The 20108-nt window shown below is 40.3% G+C and overlaps 2 protein-coding genes across 2 annotated transcripts in view; both read left to right on the forward strand.

The window, feature by feature from the left end:
* ttn.2 (titin, tandem duplicate 2) overlaps positions 1 to 20108 on the forward strand; it is a 189777-nt gene that overhangs the window by 64769 nt on the left and 104900 nt on the right. Inside the window, exons 83-98 of the mRNA XM_030428193.1 lie at positions 173 to 271; positions 9764 to 9835; positions 10100 to 10207; positions 10294 to 10389; positions 10885 to 10929; positions 11432 to 13081; positions 13608 to 13658; positions 13800 to 14195; positions 14304 to 14582; positions 15520 to 15789; positions 15899 to 16038; positions 16681 to 16807; positions 17804 to 18070; positions 18177 to 18443; positions 18736 to 18999; positions 19806 to 19945. Coding sequence (XP_030284053.1) covers positions 173 to 271; positions 9764 to 9835; positions 10100 to 10207; positions 10294 to 10389; positions 10885 to 10929; positions 11432 to 13081; positions 13608 to 13658; positions 13800 to 14195; positions 14304 to 14582; positions 15520 to 15789; positions 15899 to 16038; positions 16681 to 16807; positions 17804 to 18070; positions 18177 to 18443; positions 18736 to 18999; positions 19806 to 19945 — 4271 coding nt within the window. The remainder of the gene's footprint in view (positions 1 to 172; positions 272 to 9763; positions 9836 to 10099; positions 10208 to 10293; positions 10390 to 10884; positions 10930 to 11431; positions 13082 to 13607; positions 13659 to 13799; positions 14196 to 14303; positions 14583 to 15519; positions 15790 to 15898; positions 16039 to 16680; positions 16808 to 17803; positions 18071 to 18176; positions 18444 to 18735; positions 19000 to 19805; positions 19946 to 20108) is intronic.
* LOC115588000 (neurofilament heavy polypeptide-like) lies at positions 1163 to 6287 on the forward strand. The gene has a single exon (XM_030428231.1). It carries the CDS (start codon positions 2729 to 2731, stop codon positions 4034 to 4036), a length of 1308 nt encoding a protein of 435 aa, XP_030284091.1. The 5' UTR covers positions 1163 to 2728; the 3' UTR covers positions 4037 to 6287.

The raw sequence follows: 20108 nt of genomic DNA on the forward strand, positions 1-20108 counted from the left end.
CTTTTGTCTAACGTCTAACTTACTGTGGCGTTACGATGGGGCTGCACGTCATGTTTGTCAGTTATTTGTTGTCTTACACTCGATAGAGTGTTGGGGTTTGTCCATCTCTAACAACTCTTCAACTTTAATTCACTGAAAGGCTTCTAACGTATTTGAATGGTACTCTTTTAAGTTCCTGTGGAGGAGAAAATACCTGAGCCTCCAAAAGCAGCCAAGAAACCAGAACCTGCTGTTGTTCCTCCCAAAGAAGAGCCAACAAAGAAAGAGAAAGGTACTTGTGTGTTTCTGATGGGTCTTCTTTCAGTAATAAGCCCAGTCTTTGTTAGCTTCTGTGTTGTTGTTTGTTGTCTGTTTAAGTTTTAAACAAACAGAGTTAACTATATTATTAATCGTTAGTAGCAGTTGGTCATATTTCTCAGTGAACAGTTTCCCCAGAGGATGAATACCAATGATTTAAGTAGCTCTATGATCTTTCCTCCTGCACCGACCTCAAGACAATATGAAGCACTTAAGAAACGGGTTATCTGAGTAAACCATTACTATTGTGTTCAATGTTCCTTATTGTGCGCCAGCACATTTTTCAAGTCTTTGTAGTCATGTCTTGTGAATGTTTTGTGTTAAACCCTCTTAAAGCTTTGAAGCCCAAACCTAAACTCTTACCCGAGAAGGTGACTGAAAAAGTGCCCCAGAAGGTGTTTGATGAGGTAGTTGTGTTGGAGACTGAACCTGAGAAGCTGCCTGTTAAAATACCTGAAGCAATACCTGAGAGACGGCCTCCAGAGAAAGCTGAGGTGAAGGAAAAGACCCCAGAGAAGATACCAGTGAAGGTACCAGAGAAGGTACCAGAGACGATACCAGAGAAGGTACCAGAGAAGGTACCAGAGAAGGTACCAGAGAAGATACCACAGAAGGTACCAGAGAAGGTACCAGAGAAGGTACCAGAGAAGGTACCACAGAAGATACCAGAGAAGGTACCAGAGAAGGTACCAGAGAAGGTACCACAGAAGATACCAGAGAAGGTACCAGAGAAGGTACCGGCACCTGAGAGAAAAAGGGAGGACATTCCAAAGATGGTGCCAGAAAAATTACCCGAGAGAGTGCCAGAAAAAATACCTGAGGAAAAAGTGGCAGTGGTAAAAGTTCCTCAGAAGGTGGCTGAAGAAGAGAGGATTCCTGAGAAAAAGCCACCTGCAGAACCTCCTGTAAAGATTGAAGAAGTAAAACCTGAGAGGGTGTCTAAGAAACCGACAGAGAGGATCTCTGTAGATAAAACAGTTCCAATAAAGACCCCAGATAAAACACCTGAGAAGGTGCCTGAAGCTAAACCTAAACCTGAGGTAGAAGAAACTCTTCCTAAAGGTACAGCAGACGCAGACCTCAAGTCTTTATATCTTTCTTTGTGTCTTCTTCATGCATGTGAATAATCCACAACAGTCCAGTTGGTCATCTGCTAAATGGTGCATTCATCTTAATGTGAGCTCATAAAAATGAAATATTGGTCAACAATTAAAGGGAAATTTATCATATTTCATATTTAAGACCAAATTCAGCAATGTTTGAAAGGATTGAACTAAAAACTAAATTCTGTACTTTGGTGCCATCCAGTGGTTAGAGTAACAAATATTCAGTCAACATTAAACAGTCTGACACTGATTTTTAATTATTGATGGAGACTAGCCAAAAATGTTAAGTTATGCAATTATTGCATCAAATGATGATTTCTGCATTTTTTTACTGAACAATATTTAACGGCAATTTTAATACTATGTATTTAAACAGAGGGGCTCAAGAAAAAGCTTGTGTGTTCTTTTACACACAACAAAAACTACTTTAATTAAACTTTAACTAAGCAAGTGTTAAGTGCCTGAACAACCATAAGCTGTGTTTAAGGTCGCAACTCTGTCCACCTCTTTATTCAACAGTACAAAGTTAAACAACAGAGTTATACAACAGAGTATAACTTCAAAATATTATATTACTGCAAAGATACTGTGTATTCAATTGAAACTCCAACATTAGCTCTGTCAAGTGGAAGTATAAAAGATATAATGTGGCAGACAGCAGTTCTTACATAGATTATTTTTTCTAAAAACAAATTGTCCACCAACAACACAAAAGGCCAATTACTCTGAAGAATGAACAGAAATATTTCATTTTTTTGAGTCTACAGCGGATGTTATGTTGACAGTGAGAAATATTCATAACACTGAATACAAACTGAACTGTCGTTACTCTTTTAAATGGTTTGTAACCTCTTTGATGTCTTACTGTTTGCTGTATTTTGTGTTATTTAATGTTTGCTGGTTATTTCTGTCTGTTTGTTAATTGTCTACACTCTCTTACTTTAAATTATCTTCTTTTCACAAACAATCTTGGATTAAAAACTGATTCACTCTTTAAAAGAAATAGAAACTAAGAAGATTGAGAAGATTCTTCCTGCTGAGGTGAAACAAGAGATAAAAGTCTCTCCTCCAGAAAAAGGTACTGACCATGTGAAAACATGACGGAGTACTTTCACCACATCTTTCACTCTTGATGCTAATACACAACAGGTGGCATTAGCCCTTTATTTAATCTCTGTGTTGTCCCTTTCTAACACTGATGCTTGTCTTTGTGTTTTGTCATCACCTCTTGGCGCCGCCTCATGACGCCTCTTCTTCAACACCTCTTATAACTTCCAGTAACTACGAGTCTTGTCAAGGTCGAGCACAGAAAAGGTGCTCAGAAGATGCAGGAAGTTTATTACGTGACAGAGAAAGTTTCGCCCACGGACGAGGTTTGGGAACACGAAGAGGTGGTGGAAGAACATGCCGAAGTGCTGTACGAGGAAGACGTGACTACTCTGGGCAAGAGAGTAGTGTTGTTAGCAGAAGTGGATCTCTTAAGTACAACAGAAAAGGCAAGCCAAAGAGATAAAAAGTCTGAACTGAGAGGTGAGATATCTGTTACTGACACCTCAAAGAGGTTAACTAAACACAAAGTTGTCCCAAAAACACAAGAAACTTCCATTATATTCCAGGAATCTGAATCAGAAAGAGTGGTCACAACTGTGGAGGAAAAACCTAGAAAGGAAAAAACTGAAGAGGAGTTTTTTGTCAGGACGATCGAGTCGCCAACAGAAGAAGTTACAGATGAGAGGAGGGATAGTATATCAGTCACACAAGACATTTCTAAACAAGAAACTAGTGTCAAAACAGTCAGAAAGGGAAGAGAGATGACCATTAAAACAGAGAGCAAAGGGAGACAAGTGATAGAACAGGAGATCAGAAAAAGTGAGGAAATGGTCAAAAAAATAGATGCAGATAAAACCAAATCTTCTCCAGTGATTATCACAGCAGAAGCAAGAAAACAAACTGAAAAGCTGGAATTTGAAAGAACATTTTTGACAGCGGTAACCCACGAGGAATCAATCGATCGTGATGATGAGATAATATCAGCTCCTCCAGAAGAAAAATACAGTAGAACTGAGGAAGTTACAGAAATTTTAATCGAGCAGAGAGGAGTCACTGTTAAAGACAAACAGGTGTCTGCAAAGAAACATGAGGTAGCTGAAAAGAAACAAGACAAGAAGCCAAGAGCTGATGTTAAAGCTGAGACAAAGGAAGAAAAAGTTGCTGAAAAACCAAAACCTAAAGTAGAGGTGACCCCCAAAGAAAAACCAAAGGAGTCAGTAACAGATATCGAGCTTAAGGAGGCTGTGTTTCAGTCAGTTGTTGAGAAAACTGAACCGGTACACAAGAAAAAAGAGGACACCAAATACGTTCCGCCTCAGAGAGATGATGCTGAGAAGAAAAAAGAAGACATTTTGACCGAGGTTCAGGCAAAAACTTCAATCCCTTCAAGACCAGAGGAGAAGAAAAGGACTCCCCCACAAACACCTTCCAGAGGTACAAAGAGAAAATCTAACATCACGATCATCTCCATCCTTAACTTTTCATACGACTCCATGTCTGGTTGCACTTTGTTCTTTTTTATCCAAAATCTTGGGCAACCACCTCATTTATCTCTTCATACCACATTTTCATGCTCATTGTGACCCGCATGGTCATCACATTTCTTACTTACTGTTTTTGATTTATTTTCATTTCAAATGGGTTCTTTTTTATCCCTGTGTGGTTATTTAATTCTACCGTTTTTCCTCTTTTTTTCTCCTCTTAATATTAACATCTTGCGTTAAACAAAAAAGAAACAGAAGCCAAGGGGGAGATTATTCCCACGACCGTTCCTGCAGCTTTGCCTCGTGAAGCAGAAGTCAAGATTAAGGAGAAAAGACCAGAGAGAGGTACAGCGACACCAGATTTTCCTTTATTGTCAGTTCCTACTCCTTTTTTATTATCTGTGTTTGTCTAGTTTAACTCCAATTGTTTGTGTCTATGTTTTGTCATTTTTTTCCCCCTAATCTCTTGGCACCGCTACATGGTGCTTTCTCTTCTCACTTCTTATTATCTTCCATCCACAAGTGGCCGCCGCCGGCCGCCTAAAGGCTGGAACTCAGAAGATCGAGAAAGATTTCAGTTTAGAGGAGGTTGTGGAAAGAGAAGAAGTTGAAGAGAAACCTAAAATATATCTTAAGGATGAAGAAGAACTTGTGGGCAAAAGTATTAAATCTTTGCTGCAAGAAGACATTTCCAGTAAGAGGGAAGAACCTGATGAAATGCCTGGATTGAGTGGCGATATATCTGTTACTGATGGTTCAAGGACAGAGGATCTCAAAACAACGGTCACCCCAAAAGCTAAAGAAAAGGTCATCAAGACAGGAGGTGAAGCTAAGAGGGAAAAGGGTGTGGTAGTTGTGGGTGAACCCACCAAAAAAGACACTAAAGAACATCAGGAAGCTTATCAAAGTATTGAAAGAAAAGCTGAAAAGCCAGACCTTTCAGTCAAAACGGTTTCTGATCAAGTTGAACCCAAACTACCAGTTAGAAAACTGGAGTTATCCAGTGTGACAGACAGTGAGTCTTTAGAAAAAGCCAGTCTCCAGAAGAAATTAAGGCAAACTGACCAAGAAGATAAAACCTTAAAGACTAAAAATATTGAAACAACCTCAAAGACACAAGAAACTGAGGACATATTGAAACAAGGAAAAGAGGGAAAACTATCAAAATCAACCAGCAAGCTTCTGCCTGAATCCATTTTGTCTGAAGTAGTTACACTTAAAGACAAACTGGTCAAAGTCAGTCCTATGGAAGGAACAACTGAGGTGAAACCCACCAGAAAAACATCAGTTTCTCCTGTAGTGGAAATCAAACATCCAGAATCATTATCAGACATAGAAAATATAACTGATAATAACCTGCAAAAACCTGAAAACCTATCAAAGGCCAGGACTCTAAAAGATGTTGCTCAGAAAGTGAGTAAGCAGACAGTCGTGGAAGATGAGGTAGAAGTCAAGGCAGCTAAAGAAAAGACAAAACCAAGACAAGAGCAAAAACAAGCAGAGCTAAAGCATTATACCCCAGAAGAATATAACACTAAAGCAGAAGACACTGGGAGTAAAGTAAAAGTTGTCAAAGTAGAAGGCATTGGTTTAAAAGAAAAAGAACAGAGGTTAAAGGAAACCAAAGTCCAGCCGGAGATGGTCACAACTGAAGACAAGCAACACAAAACAAAACAGGAACAAACTGAAAGAAAAGCTCCTCCTGATGCTGACAAAACTTACGTGAAGTCACTGACAGAGCAAGAAAAGGAGGAAAAAGCCAAAGAAAGACGCCAGATATCAAGTAAATCAGACAAAGTTGAGGATAAAACTGTCACCAATAAACAAAAGAAACCAGCAAGAAAAGAACAAGTTGGAAGAAAAGGTTTAGATATGCCAGAAATGCACAAAACAACTGAAATTAGTACAACAGAGAGCGAGTCTGTATCTCCACAAGAACCACAACAAAAACTTACCAAACCACAAGAGATTGTAGTGGAACAAGATCAGCTAAGGGTTAGCACAGTTAAAGATAAAACTTTTAAAGTTACTCCACTGAAAGAAACAAAAACAACACAGGGTCAGACCGAAAGAAAGGTTTCAGTTACACCTTTGATCAGTGACACTTCCGAAGGATTGAAAGTTGCACCTTCAAAACAAGCAGAAATCAAACAAATTGAATTTTCATCATCAGATGAGGTAATTCATGTGTCAGAGGATCAGAAGGAATTAATATCCATGCAGGAGAAAAGACACAAGTTAGCCAAAACTAAAGAGGCTGCAGACAAAGAAATCACACAGAAGTTCGTCACAGCTCAGGAAAAAACTAAAAAAGTGACTCCAATCAAGGTTGGTACACCTGAAAAACAAGCAAAAGCTAAAGAAGTTGTCACAGAGCGTGCAACATTTGATGAGGAAGTTGATATGACAGAGAGTGAATTAGTATCTTCTCAAGAACCAGAGAGAAAACTTCACAAAATTGTAGTCGATCAAGACCAGCTGAAAGTCAGCACAGTTAAAGATACAACTTTTAAAGTTACTCCTCTTAAAGATAAGAAATCAAAACAGAAGGAATTTGAAAGAAAAGTTTCAGTTGCACCAACAATGGAGGTAACTTCAGGAGATGAAATAGCTGAAGTTGAAATAGTATCTTCAGTGGTACCTCTGGTGGAGGATCCAGCTAAAAAACCTATAACAGATAAACATAAAGATGTTAAAAAAGATATTCCACAACAGAGAGAGATTACAGGTGAAGAAATTGGAGCCAATTTAGTTCCAGATTTACGTAAAACAGACAAAGTGGCTTCCATTGAAATGATAACCCATAAAAGACAGGAACAACCCTCCGAGGTCGAGCCTGAGGAAACATATGCAAAGTCACTGGTAGAGTATGATGCCTCAGAAAAATATGCTGAGACTGAAATAATTCTTAAAGACAAAGAAAAAGAAAAGAAGGACATCCATAAATTTCAAACCATTCCTCTAGAGAAGGATGAATTGATTCCCGAGAGAGAAGAGAAGTCAGCTAAAATAAAAGGAGATACAAAGAAAGACAAAACAGCCAAATACCCTCCTCTTAAAGAGGAAAAAGCAAAACAGGAAGACACTGAAACAAAGCCAGAAGTTATACTTAAGATGGTAGGAAAGGAGAACAAGCCACGTGATATTTCACAAGAAAAAGACAAATCCCAGAAATTCATCAAAACTCTCAAGACTGCAGTTGAAGTGACTAAAGTTGAAACTGGCAAAGTCCCTCCGACTGTAAAGACAAAACCAGTAAGTCAAGAACAAACTGAAAGAAAAAAGTCAGTAACAGATCTGCGAGACAAACCATCTAAAAAACGGACACCTGAGGAGATTCGGTCCAAGACAGTTGTAGTTAAAGATGAATATGGTAGTGTTGCTCCAATTGAAGTAACAAAACAGGAACAAAGTGAGATGAAGTTTTCAGTGGCACCTGTGATGGAGGTTGCATCTGAAAGATATCTGATAGTGAAAGAAGGAGAAGTTAAATCAGAGTCTCTCCAAAGGTATATCACACCTGATGAGCTAGTAAAAGATATTGCATCAAGAAAAGAGATTGTTTGCACGTCAGATGGCATTTCTCTAAAGTCAGTGGAGACTTTAAAGGACACGAAAGACGTTAAAATTGAACAAGCTATCGCAAAAGTAGATAGAGTTCAAGATAAAACCGAGAAGGTTACTCTTATCAGCGAGACATTACCTAAACGACAGGAGAAAAATGAAGAAAAGGCCTCAGTTACATCTAAAACAGAAGTAACAGATCAACACTCTTTGGCAGAAGCTCCAGAAAAACTTACAGTAATGGACAAAACCACTACAGTTATTTTAGCTGAAGAGATAAAACCAAGACAAAAGCAAACTAAAACGAAACCAGTTGTTCCTCCTTTAATAGATGCTCCAGAGATTCAGTCAAAGAAATCAAAATCCCTGACAGAGAAAGGACAGAAGTTGGACAAAGGTGGAAGAACTTCCCTTCAAGAAGCGCAGTCCAAGTCTGTTTTGATTAAAGATGAATTTGGTGTAATGACTCCATTTGACGACACAGAAACAAAACAGAAACAAGTCGAAAGAACAGTTTCGTTTGCACCTGTGATGGAGGTTGCATCTGAAAAACATCTGATAGTAAAAGAGGGAGATGTTAAATCAGACACTCTCCAAAGATTTATTACACCTGACAAGCTTGTAAAAGAAATCACATCAAAACGAGAGGACATCTATGAAGGCGGTGAAGTTTCTCTAATAAGTCAATCACAAAGTCCAGAATCAGCAAAGGGAAGCGTGGAAAATCAAGAGACAACTCCAGTAAAAGAAGCCACAACTCAATTTATAACTGACAAAATTGCTTCAGTTAAGCAACAAACTAAACAAAAGGCAGAAAGGACAGGTGTGTCCCAGCAAAAGACTCAAAAAACATTGGTCAGAGAAGATGCTAAAACAGAGGTAGCTATATCTCCAAAGAAACCAGATAGACAGAAAACAGATGAAGGCATTCAGCCTAAAACAGACACAGTTAAGGACGTTTTTGTCAGTGTTACTCCAATTGTTGAAACAAAGGAGGAGGAAATACAAAGGAAGGCTTCAAGGACGCTGGTAATGGATGTTGCGTATGAAAGTTCATTGATTGCAAAAGAAAAAGATGCTGTTTTAGATACTCCCCAACAGTACATTTCCCCTAATGATCTGGTAAAAGACATTCAGTCAAGAAAAAAGGGGACTTACAAGTCAGAGGATATTACATTGAAGATAGATGAATCCACAATCGATAACAGACGAAGGTTAGATCAAACTGACAAAAGTCAACAAAGCAAGTCGAAGGTTGAACTACATGGTGACAGAACTACCAAAGTTACTCCAGTTGAACATACAAGGGGAGAGTCCAAAGCTAAAGAATTAATGCGCCAAGATACTCCAGAAAATTACACCAGAGTTGAAGAAGTTGTTGGAGATACTGAAAAACAGTTTCCAAAACAGACTGTCCGTGAAAGTGATATTGATTGGCATGAGCCTGCTGCTAAAGAACCCTCAGTAACAGATAAAGCCAAACCGAAGATGTTTAAGAAGAAGGCTACTGCTACTGACTACAAAATGGATGCTACAGAACACGGGGAAATTGCCGCCAGGAAATCAAAATCAGAAGTCGGGCAGTCTTTTCTGAAAGCAGATCTCCAATACATCCCTTGTCAGGAAGTTGAAACCATAAGCAGAAAGGAAGGAGAAGCTCGAGGGCTTCAGTCCGTCGTAGAAACCAGGGTTTTGTCTTGCGAACCAGAAAGGAAGGAACTTGTCTCCCCTCCAGAATCTTCCAGAGGTATAGAGGGAAAAGTGTTATATGTCACAGAGCACGTGTTTTTGATTAGAGCACCAAACATTGTCGTGCACCTCCTCGTTATCACCCTGTTCAGGATTAACGAGATTCATTCTTTGTCGTCATTTCAAGAGGATATCCATTTCACATCACTCATTTTGTTTGGACACAAACTTTCTTATGAAGAACCGTCATGCTGTCGACTGAGACCGTCTCTTATGGTTTCTTATCACCTGATGTCTAAACCACCATGGTGTCATGTTGTTTGTTGGATTTCTCTCATCCTTTTTCTAACTTTGTGTTTGTTTGTCTGTTATGTTTCACTGATTGTTTTGCACAGACACAGGTGAGGTGATATATTTTTGTTGAAATTTCTTGGAAATTTCTTCCTCTTTCGTCTTCCAACTTTGTATTTTTTCATTGTTGGTTTTTATTTGTCCTCATTGTGTTTGCATGGTTTCGTGCTCACCCCATCAGTTTTAAGGAGGTTTTGACTGTCATGTAATTTCGTTCCCAAGTTCCTGTGAAGGAGAAAGAGGCGCCAACACAAGTCAAAGAAGCACTGGTAAAGCCAGCTGCTCCTAAAGAAGGTATCCAACTCCTCTTTTAAATGTATTTTGGTGTTTTTGTCTGTATTTCTATGTCTAAAGGCATTCGTAAAAGAATGTCACTCTTGAGCAAACTTAAATCTTTCAAACTTTATCCTGATGAAACCAGACGAGAAACAAGGTTGTCATAGAATAACAGGATTAACTATTACTCTTTTAATAGTCAAACTCTCAGACCTTTAATGTTAGCATGTCGTGTTTGTGGAGAGCTTCTGTTGAATTTCCTGTATACTTTTGTACTCAAAGAGAGCAAACCACAGCCTGCTGTAAAAGTTCAAGAAGCTGCCATAAAGCCTGAAGTGACTGACAAAAAGTTGGAGAAGAAAATTAGTCCACCAGAAGAAACAAAGACAGGTATCCAGATGATAATTCTTCTGTGTTTTTAGAAAGGCAGTGTGTGTTGGTGGTACAGTTCAACTCCCTCTTTTCTATGATTGAAGTGACCAAGCCACAGCCTGTCAAGAAGGCTGAAGAACCAACAAAGAAGGTTGCAGAAGAAGAAAAAACAATCACAGAAAAAATATCTCCTGAGACAGGTAGAGGTATTTGATGACTGCAATGGAATAATCCTCTTTGTTGGACATCTACTTCACATCTTATTTCATTGCTGCGAATGTTGACCACCAACGTAACCGTGTGTTTGTGTGTTTGTATGTTTGATGGGATTGTGAGTCTTATCCGGGGCGGCAGAGTCCCTCGTTCTGATGTCGCATTTTTGGCCCTTGGGTCTATTTTTTTGTCATTAATTCATTCATCTTAATCCAACACAAGCATGCCACATATGTTCTTGGACACACCTTAACTTTCTTCGATTTCAGTTCTTTATCTATTCTTATGATTCTATCTTACATGTCTTTTTACTAATCCATGTGATACTGGACTACTTTTCTCAGTCACAACTCTTATCATACATTCTGAATGTGTTTGGTGACAAATTGTCCCATTTCCATACGGTTCAGTCAGTTGAATTGCTGTTCATGACTAATTAAATTGGCTTATTAACAAGTTTCTGAACTATACCTCCTTATTAGATGAAACCAAGGGACCCGTCCAAGCACCAGGAGGAGTCAAGAAAGGTAGGAGCATTGATTACTGTTCATTTTACCTCAATACACCAAATGCACAACAACTCACAGCATTCAATTAGCATCTATAAAGGTATACGCTCTGATTTTTTTTTTTGTGGTGATGTTGGGACACTAAAGAGCATTAAAAACCGGATGGAGTTGACCACTAATTGGTTCTAATCAACTTATAAGTTACAAACAAATGCAAACTTTCTTGAAAACGACTTACAATGAAACATTTTAAATTGAGAGTACACATATTATTGTTTGTTCTGTAGTATCCTGTGGAAGTTTTTGTGTCTCTATCTTGTTTTATCTTCTGTGTCTTTTTTGTTTTTGTTACTGTGTTTGTGTAGTCTTTTTAAAATTAACTTAATTCATTTAGAACAGGAACTTTGAACTTTTATTTTGTATTTTTTTATATCTATATTCTTAGTTTTAAGCATGTTTTTGTACAAATTGTGCTGTCAGTTAAGTGTAAATAAGTATTGTCAAACCCTTGCTGCCTCAGAAACGGTTCTGCACAAAAAAGGTAAAATTCTGTTGGAAGAAGATGGAAAGTTTGAGATTCCCACCTTGAGAAAAACAACCAGAGTCACTAAGGAAGTGGAAGAGGAGCATGAGGTCATCATACTGAAGAAGGTCCCATCAGTTCCATCTAAAGAAGTTGAAGAAGAGCAAAAACCTCAGAAGGTCGCCAAGACCACAGTCTTCCATGTTGAGGAGATGGTGCATAGAGAAGAGACTGTTGAGATGTCAGTTGCCACCAGGAGACCTGCAGAGGAAAGGAAACCTCGAGACAAAGCAGATGTGGTGAAAAAGCCAGAAGTTGTGAAACCTAAAGAAGAGGAACAGAAGGAAGCTCCTAAAGATGCATGGACCCGCCAGAAACCCAGCCAAAAGGATGAGAAACCAGATGATAAGATTCAAATAAAGAAGACTCCCAAGACACCAAAGGAAGAAGAACCTGTCGAGCCTAGTGCAGCTTTGAAAAAAGTTAAAAAACTGCCCTTAGATGAAGCAGAACCAGAAGTTGTCAAACTAAAACCATTTGAAAAGCCAGTTAAACTACCTGAAGAACCGGAGAAGGACAAGAAGGAGAGGCCAGACAGGGACACAGTGCCATTCCAGAAGGGAGAGAGGACCCCCAGAGAAGTGGAAACCAAAGAACCTCCCAAGATACCTGAGAAAGCCCCTCCGGAGGTGAAGGAGCCACCAGCAAAGGTGCCAAAGCCAGTAGATAAAAAGAAAAGTCCTGAGAAAGAGCCTGAAGAGGTCAAAGCACCCACCAAGGTAAAGAAAATCCCAACACAGGAGCAAGAGATTGAAAGCGTCAAGCTGAAGCCCTTCGCCAGGCCTTCAAAAGAGGCTACAGAGCCTGAGAAGAAACCAGCAGAGGAGAAAGAAAGGAAGCCAACAGATGACCTGCGTCCTCGTCGCACAACTCCAGATGAAAAACCAAAAGAACGAGAACCAGAGGCTGAACAGAAGAAACCTGAGATCCCAAAAGTTCCAGAGAAGAAGCTGGAGAAGCCAAAGGAGGTAGAGGAATTTCCAGCAGAGAAGACGGTGTCCCCTGTGCCAGCTCCTGTTAAGAAACCTGAAAAGGTTCCTGAGGAGCCCAAGCCTCTGCAAATAAAGAAGGGAGTCATACCCAAGGCCAAAGAAGAGAAGGAAGAAGTGACTCTGAAGCCTGTGGAGCAGTTCAAGAAGATTGAGCTGAAAAAGACTCCATCTCCTAAAGTTGAGAAACTTAAAGAAGCAGAGGCAATCCCTGTTGAGAAGAGACCAAGTCTTGACAAACTCAAAAAGATTCCCAAACCTGTTTCACCAAAAGAATCCTTTGAAGCTGTGACTCTCAAAAAGGTCCCAAAGAAGCCGTCACCAGAGGAGGTTAAGGCTGCAGAACCAGCAGTGCCTGATAAAGGGAAGGTTCCCCTGGTGAAGGAGGTTTCTCCTGGAGCTGTGCAGATGAAGAAAGTCGCCACCCAGCCTGAGGAGGAGGTGTTTGAAGAGGAGTATGAGGCTGAAGAAGAGGCAGAGCACGAGGAGGATGAGGCCTGGGGCTGGGAGCTGGTTCCACGGGACAGTTATGGCTCCGAGGACTGGGAAGGTGAAGGGGAGGAAGGTGCTCTGGAGGTTCCGGGGGTGACCAGGAGAGGTGAGATGGTGGCGGTTCAAGAAAACCTTTCCTTCATGCCCAGAATAATCTCTACCCATTCCCACCATCATGCCTCCATCTAAATCGTCATGACCTCATTATATCTTACGTGTGACGCGATTTATGCCATCTCATTCTTGCATTTATGTTAGTTACCATTCTGTGTGTCTGGTCATATTCATTGTTTTCTTTCATTTCTGTAATGTCATTTGTGTGTCTGTCATTTCAACATCATGCCATTCCCATCAACATCTGTTCTCCCAACATGTGCCATCTTCATATTTGTTTGTTATTCCATTAAATCATGGTGTCAAAGCTTCATCACCATAAAGTTGTAATGATGCATTTTTCATCGTTGTGTGTTATGTCAGGCTTCGTTTCAGTGCCATTACTTCATATATTTACCATTGCTATCACCTCATAATCCCCTATCCTTTCGAGTGGACATCAAACATGGAAGGTCATAAAGTCCTTGACGTATGATCACATTGTGTGCAGAAAATTCATTGTCATTGTTTCTGAACAGAGGGACAACCAGCAGAAGAAGCAGGAAGAGGTAGAGGTAGAGGGCTGAAACGTAAGTCTGTTGTTTTAATAAACCCATGAACTCTGCCTTTAAATTCTCAGCAAGTATTCTGTTCTTCATCTTGTATAGTGATGCCACAGAATCCTTCTTGAATTTAAACTGTGAACTGATGGTCTTAAATCTGTATTACAGCCAAGCAGACACCTTCCCCTGGAGAAGGCAGGGGCCGTGGCCTGAGGCCGGGCGGAAAAGGTCCGACACCACCAGAAGAACCTTTTGCAGGATTCAAGCTCAAAGCCGTCCCTCTCAAGTTCATCAAGAAGCTTCAGGACATTGTGCTGCAGGAGGCCGAGTCCATCGGCTCTGCTGCTGTGTTTGAGTGTGAGGTCTCTCCTTCTACCGCCATAACCTCATGGATGAAAGATGGAAGCAACCTGCGCGAAAGCCCAAAGCACAAGTTCACCTCTGATGGCAAAGACCGCAAGTTGAACATTATTGATGTTCAGCTGTCTGACACCGGTGAATACACCTGTATTGCCAAGAATGCTGGCAAGGAAATACAATGCACAGCCAAGCTCATTGTTGAAGGTATTTATATTTTTTAGACCTACAGGACAAAGAAAAGTTTCTCTCAAGATCCTATTTAAGAATTCATCAATTCGTCAATTTTCTCATATCCTCTTCATCTCTTCACAGAGCTGCCTGTGAAATGGATCAAAGAGCTGGACGAGGAGACTTCAGCTATGAAGGGTCAGCCAATATATATGACCTGTGAGTTGAACAAAGAGAGAGATGTAGTGTGGAAGAAGGATGGCACGGTCCTGAAGAAAAAGGCCAACAAGGTTCAGATCAATATCATTGGTATGCAGCACGCTGTGACCATTCAGAACTCAACTGAGGATGATGCTGGTTCCTACTCGTGCGAAGTCGACGGCCAGGAGGATGTCAAGACCGTTACAAATGTTAAAGTGATCGGTAAGCAAAATGAGGATGTTGTATACAGAAACATTTATCAATACAGTTGCTTCCCGAGGAACGTATACTGACAAGGATCAGGGCGAGACTTTATAATTCCTAGAAGACATTTTTTTGCCCGTTCCCATTATCAGTTTACTTACATCTTAATTCTTATTTGTATGCTGATGACATACAACAAGCTACGTGTGGGCAAGATGCACTGAGCACATAAACGTTAGTGCATAGGGCCAGTATAAGGATGTGGGTCAGGAGTGTGTAAGCTCATCAGCAGCAGGGACAACAATGGGACAACAAGCTTTGCTAAACATGTGCCATCTAATGGTGTCCTCCTGTAACACATATATACAGGCATTAATGGGAACAACAATGTTCAGAACACAGCCGGTTGTCTATGAAAATGTGTAGTTAAAGGCGAGTATGTCTCCAGACTAAATTGAGCATTGATCGCAAAATGACACTCAAAAACATACGACTAATTTACCGGTAGTACATAGTTTCACTTCTAGACTCTTATCCTGTGTGTACACAAAAACAATCAACTGACCAGTACAGTATCACATGATGTTGGGTTTTTTCTTTTTCATCTTTTGTTAATGTTTTTGGGAAGAAGGTTGACTCGAAACAGATTTTAAAAACCAAATTATGAAACAAACCCTTTTTTCTATTTCTTCTTCTTCAAACTTTTTCAACCTTTTCCAACCAAAAGACACAAGGATAAAGTCAAGCTGAGGTTTTAAAATATCCCTATCTTTTTTAAGAAGAATTTGAAAATGTTAATGACTGTTGTAAGGGCGTAAAACCAAAGATTTTTTGATATTTTTCAAATCCAAAATAGACAGTCTAACAATGGCAGAGCTGCCAGTGATGGGGCAGGGGGGGAGTTTAAATTGATCAATATGATGGATACTGATTGACTAACCATTAACTCTAACAGAAATCATCAAAGACTGGATTGTGAAACCGCTGAGAGACCAGCATGTGAAACCGAAGGCTGCCGCTGTCTTTAAATGTGAGCTCTTCAAGGACACTCCCAACTGGAAGTGGCTCAAAGGAGAGAATGAAGTCGTGCCCTCTGACAAGATTGAGATCAAGAAGGAAGGAAAAGAGCTGACACTTACCATCAAGAACTGTCAGCCTGAAGACATAGCAGAATATGGCATGGAGGTGGAAGGACGTCTCTACACTGCCAAGCTAACGCTAGGAGGTTTATCTGTTTACCTATTTACTTTTCTTTTAACTTGAGTCCCTCAAAAACTTTATCTTTAAATGAATTGGTTGATATTTATGAGTTCTAAAACTAACCCATTTCTCAGAGCGTGAGGCTGAGATCCTGAAGCCCCTGGCCAGCGTTGAGGTCATTGAGAAGCAAGATGCCACATTTGAGACAGAGATCTCTGAGGACGATGTTCCAGGAGAATGGAAGCTCAAAGGAGAGGTTTTGACCAGATCTCCGGTAAGAATAGATGGACTCGTCAAGTGCCTAAGGTCTTGATACATGTACAGTAAGATCTGAAAGACCCAAAGAAAATCTGTCATATTTTTTTCAGAAACTTGGAAAAATCAAAGTTTTAGGATTCAGAAACATCTAAAAACATGGTTATGTTATGACATGTAAAATGAAGAAGATGTGTTTAAGATCCTGCACTTTCAAACAGCAACACATTTCAGCAAATTTGTGGTATGACCAGTTAAACGCCTTCATACAAAAGGAGGTAATACTTCCTTGAGTTGTATCTCTACCACTGAAGCCTGCCTTGAGATGAATATGGCTGCGGCTCAAGTTTCCAGCAGATCTGCTTACTAAATAACAACTGTTAGGGTTAGGTTTCGAAGAGGCAGTGCATGGATCTCTAAAACTTTTCACAGAAACTAGATCAGTTGTATTCAAACCAAAAGTCACCACATCATCAGTGGATCAATACACATCAAGCTTAGTTCACTAAAAAGCCACTCCATCACAGACAGAAAAGACTCAGCCAAAGTCCTCTCAAAAAGAAGTATGGTGACTAGTTGTCTGAGACTTTTGGACTTTCCACATTTAAATGTTCAATTTCACTACTTTTTATGAATAAATGCACTGTAATGTATCCATCAGACGTGCGACATCCAAATGGCGGGCGGTGTGCGTAAACTCATACTGAAAAATTGCCAGTTGGATCAAGCGGGAGAAGTGTCCTACCAGGCCCTCAATGCCAACACCAGTGCAATGCTCAATGTCAAAGGTAAGGAAGTGCTTCTGGTATCCAAGATTGGATTTACAACATGCCATTGTTTGAGGATATTAGCTGTAAAAATAAAGTTGTAAGGTCTGCAGGCAATAAAATAAAGCCTTATGGCATGTGAGAGTGGACCTTAGACCTTTATTTAATAGGGATGATGAGTGAAATTCATTATGTGAGACTTCATGCAGCCCAAGAAGATGAGAAGCACTTTATGGATATGAGATATGGGATCCCAGCTACTGCCCATGGTTGCAATGGTGTCCTGTGTTTGTTGTTCTATTCGTTGTAAAGTATGTTCAGTGGAAATGTCTGTTCTGTCAGATTTATGTGAAAATGTGTGTCACAATATCAAATATCTGTACCGTCTGTGATTAAATGTTTTACGTGAAATCTACGTACAGTGGCCAGTTTACAAGTTACACCAACAACGTGTTGCTAATTGGCTCCCTCCAGATGTGAGACATCAAATTGCCTGAGTTTGATTTAATGTTAGAATGGCAGCAGATAGCTTACTGTTGAGTACTTGATGAAAAGCGAGGAGAAAGAAGAATGGCCTGAGGAAAGAAGAGACTTGCTGCATCCTTATAAACTGCTGATGACAGCTGAAGAAGATGTTGAACTGGTCCTGTCCCATCATTTCCAGTAAGACAGCCTCCTTGATGACGTGATTGAATCCTTCAACACCATGCCCTGAAGCAGACCATGTTTCTAAACACACCTGAGAATGCCATAGTGACGTCATCTTTGTCTGGGACCTGCACATCCTGAAAATGTGTCCTGTAGGTTATCTGTAGGACAAGAAGGCATCTTCTGCATATAACATCAAGTAACCACCAACTAAGAAGAACATAAGTAGACTTACACAAAGTTCTGGAGCCATGAAAGCACACAACAAAAGGGTACATGGTAAACTGGCCACTTGCTGTAGACTGTGGTACACTTGTTGTGTTTGGTTGTGTTGTTGACGTTGTGTACCTATGTCACTCTTTAACCCAGAAATTGAAATGGACTTTGTAGTCCCGCTGAAGGACGTTTCTGTGCCTGAAAAGAAACAGGCCAAGTTTGAATGCACCATCACGAAAGATGTCTCTAAGGTCATGTGGCATAGAGGGGCTGACATCATCACCCCAGACCAAAAGTATGACATAATCGATGATGGAAAGAAGCATATGCTGATTATAAACTGCTGTGAGTTTGACGATGAGGACGAGTATACGATTGAGGTTTTGGGCAAAACCTCAACAGCTAGACTCACAGTGGAGGGTAAGTTACTATGTCCATTACTGGACATACTTTAACTAGCAGAACCGTTGGTTGCCTCCTCTTTCAAACTAAGTTATATGAATATGCTTTACTAATACAATTTTAGGTATCAGGCTCAAATTTATCTCGCCAATAAAGGACCAAACTGTAAAGGAAGGCAAAACTGCTCGGTTCGAGCTGGAGCTCTCTCACGAAAACATCCCTGTTACCTGGTACAAGAACGATGTTAAAATTCATCCAAGCAGGACAGTGGTCACTCATGTGGATGGAAAGAAGCACGTCCTTGAAATAAAGGAAGTGACTCTAGATGATACTTGCCAAATTAAGGCTGAGGCCAAAGGAATTCCTTCCATGGCCAACCTGACGGTCATAGGTAAACCACAAATAACCATCTGTCTGTCTTCATCTTCCATGTCGTCCTTTTTATTCCCTACAGCTGTTTGTACAATTCGTCCATGTTTGTGTTTGTCCAGGTCCACAAAATGACCTCATGTATGTGTAAGACACGTGTCTCTGTGTTCTGTGTCATCACAAAATCATTTTTCTATGTCGTCCATTTGTGTTCCTTGTCTTTTTTTGCCTGTCTTGTCCATTGTTTGCCTTGTACTATTTATTTGTGTTGTATACGTTCCGTTGATGGTCACCCAAAAATGTTCCCATTCCAGAGGGAGATGCGTACTTCACAGTTAAGCTGCAGGACTATACTGCAGTGGAGAAAGACGAGGTGGTTCTAGATTGCGAGCTCAGCAAAGACGTCGATGTCATGTGGTACCACAATGAGGCCGAGATCAAGCCCTCTAAGGTGGTGGCCATAAAGGCCGAGGGCAAACGCAGAACCCTCATCATCAAGAAAGTTGGAGACAAAGACAAAGGACAGTACTTATGTGATTGTGGAACAGACAAAACGACTGCAGTGCTTCACATTGAAGGTAAAGATGCAGAATTTGTTTTGGATTTTTGGTACTCACCTCCCATAGAGGCTACTTCTTGACGCCCCTCTTCAGCTTACCCTTCACCTGCACTGCCTCCTAACAACACCTCAAGCCCAATCACCTATTTTTTTTGCAGTTGAAGCATCTATTTACTCTCATCACTTCTTAATTACCACCTGTATGTTGTGTCTCTTGTCACGACCCTTGCAAAAATGGTAGAAAACACTACAAGAGTTAAAAGGCTCACATCGAAGCCATGATCCAACCCTAATCTGAGGAGGGAATCAGTCTTGTAGTGTTCTTCCACCACAGCTTTTGTCTCTTGTTCTGTTTTACTGTCTGTTTGTTTGTGTGCTCGTGAAGACGTTTTTTTAGAGGGTCCTAATGGTTCCTGTAACAGAAACAACCCCTTTATTGGCACCTCAATGATCTCAAAGGTCCATTTGGAACCAAATGGCTCCCCTTAAGTTCCTGCAATGACATTAATGAAGTTAATTCACTCAGACTCTGCTGGGCCACAGACTGGCTTAAAAAAATTATCATCACAGTATTTTACTACCACTGCTAGAGCCAACATTGAAAGTCATTTGGTTGTTTATGGTCCTTTGGAAAAGTTGCTTTCAGCATAATAAGGGAGGTTTCTGTATAGTCTCAGTTGCCAAAGTAGAAGCTTTACCTCAGATTATGAGTCAAACATATTTTGGCAACTCTGTCTATGCCTGTCTACGTCTGTGTTTGTATACATGTGCTGTCTGTTTATTTACGTCTTCAGTAAGAATTTTGTCCGCTCTCTTAATCATCAGCTCGCCACATCAAGGTGGTTCGGCCAATGTACGGCGCTGAGGTGTTTGACGGAGAGACAGCTCGATTTGAGGTCGAGCTCAGTGAGGACGATGTCCACGGCCAGTGGAAACTGAACGGCGAAGTCCTCAGTCCATCTGCTGTATGTCACGTTAAAATACATCTCTGCAGATATTCTCTTACCAGTGTGGTCCAGTTCACTTTCATTTTGACTCAACCCAGACTTAGATTTTCATCTAAAAGATAAGATAACAAGTATGAGAGTGTTAGCCAACAAATGAAAGTGAATGTACCACGACGTTGCT

Source organism: Sparus aurata, chromosome 9, assembly GCF_900880675.1.
Source record: "Sparus aurata chromosome 9, fSpaAur1.1, whole genome shotgun sequence".
NCBI lineage: Eukaryota > Metazoa > Chordata > Actinopteri > Spariformes > Sparidae > Sparus > Sparus aurata.

Excerpts from the sequence above, each read along its gene's own strand:
- LOC115588000 (XM_030428231.1), top strand. The coding sequence starts at position 2,729 with ATGCAGGAAGTTTATTACGTGACAGAGAAAGTTTCGCCCACGGACGAG.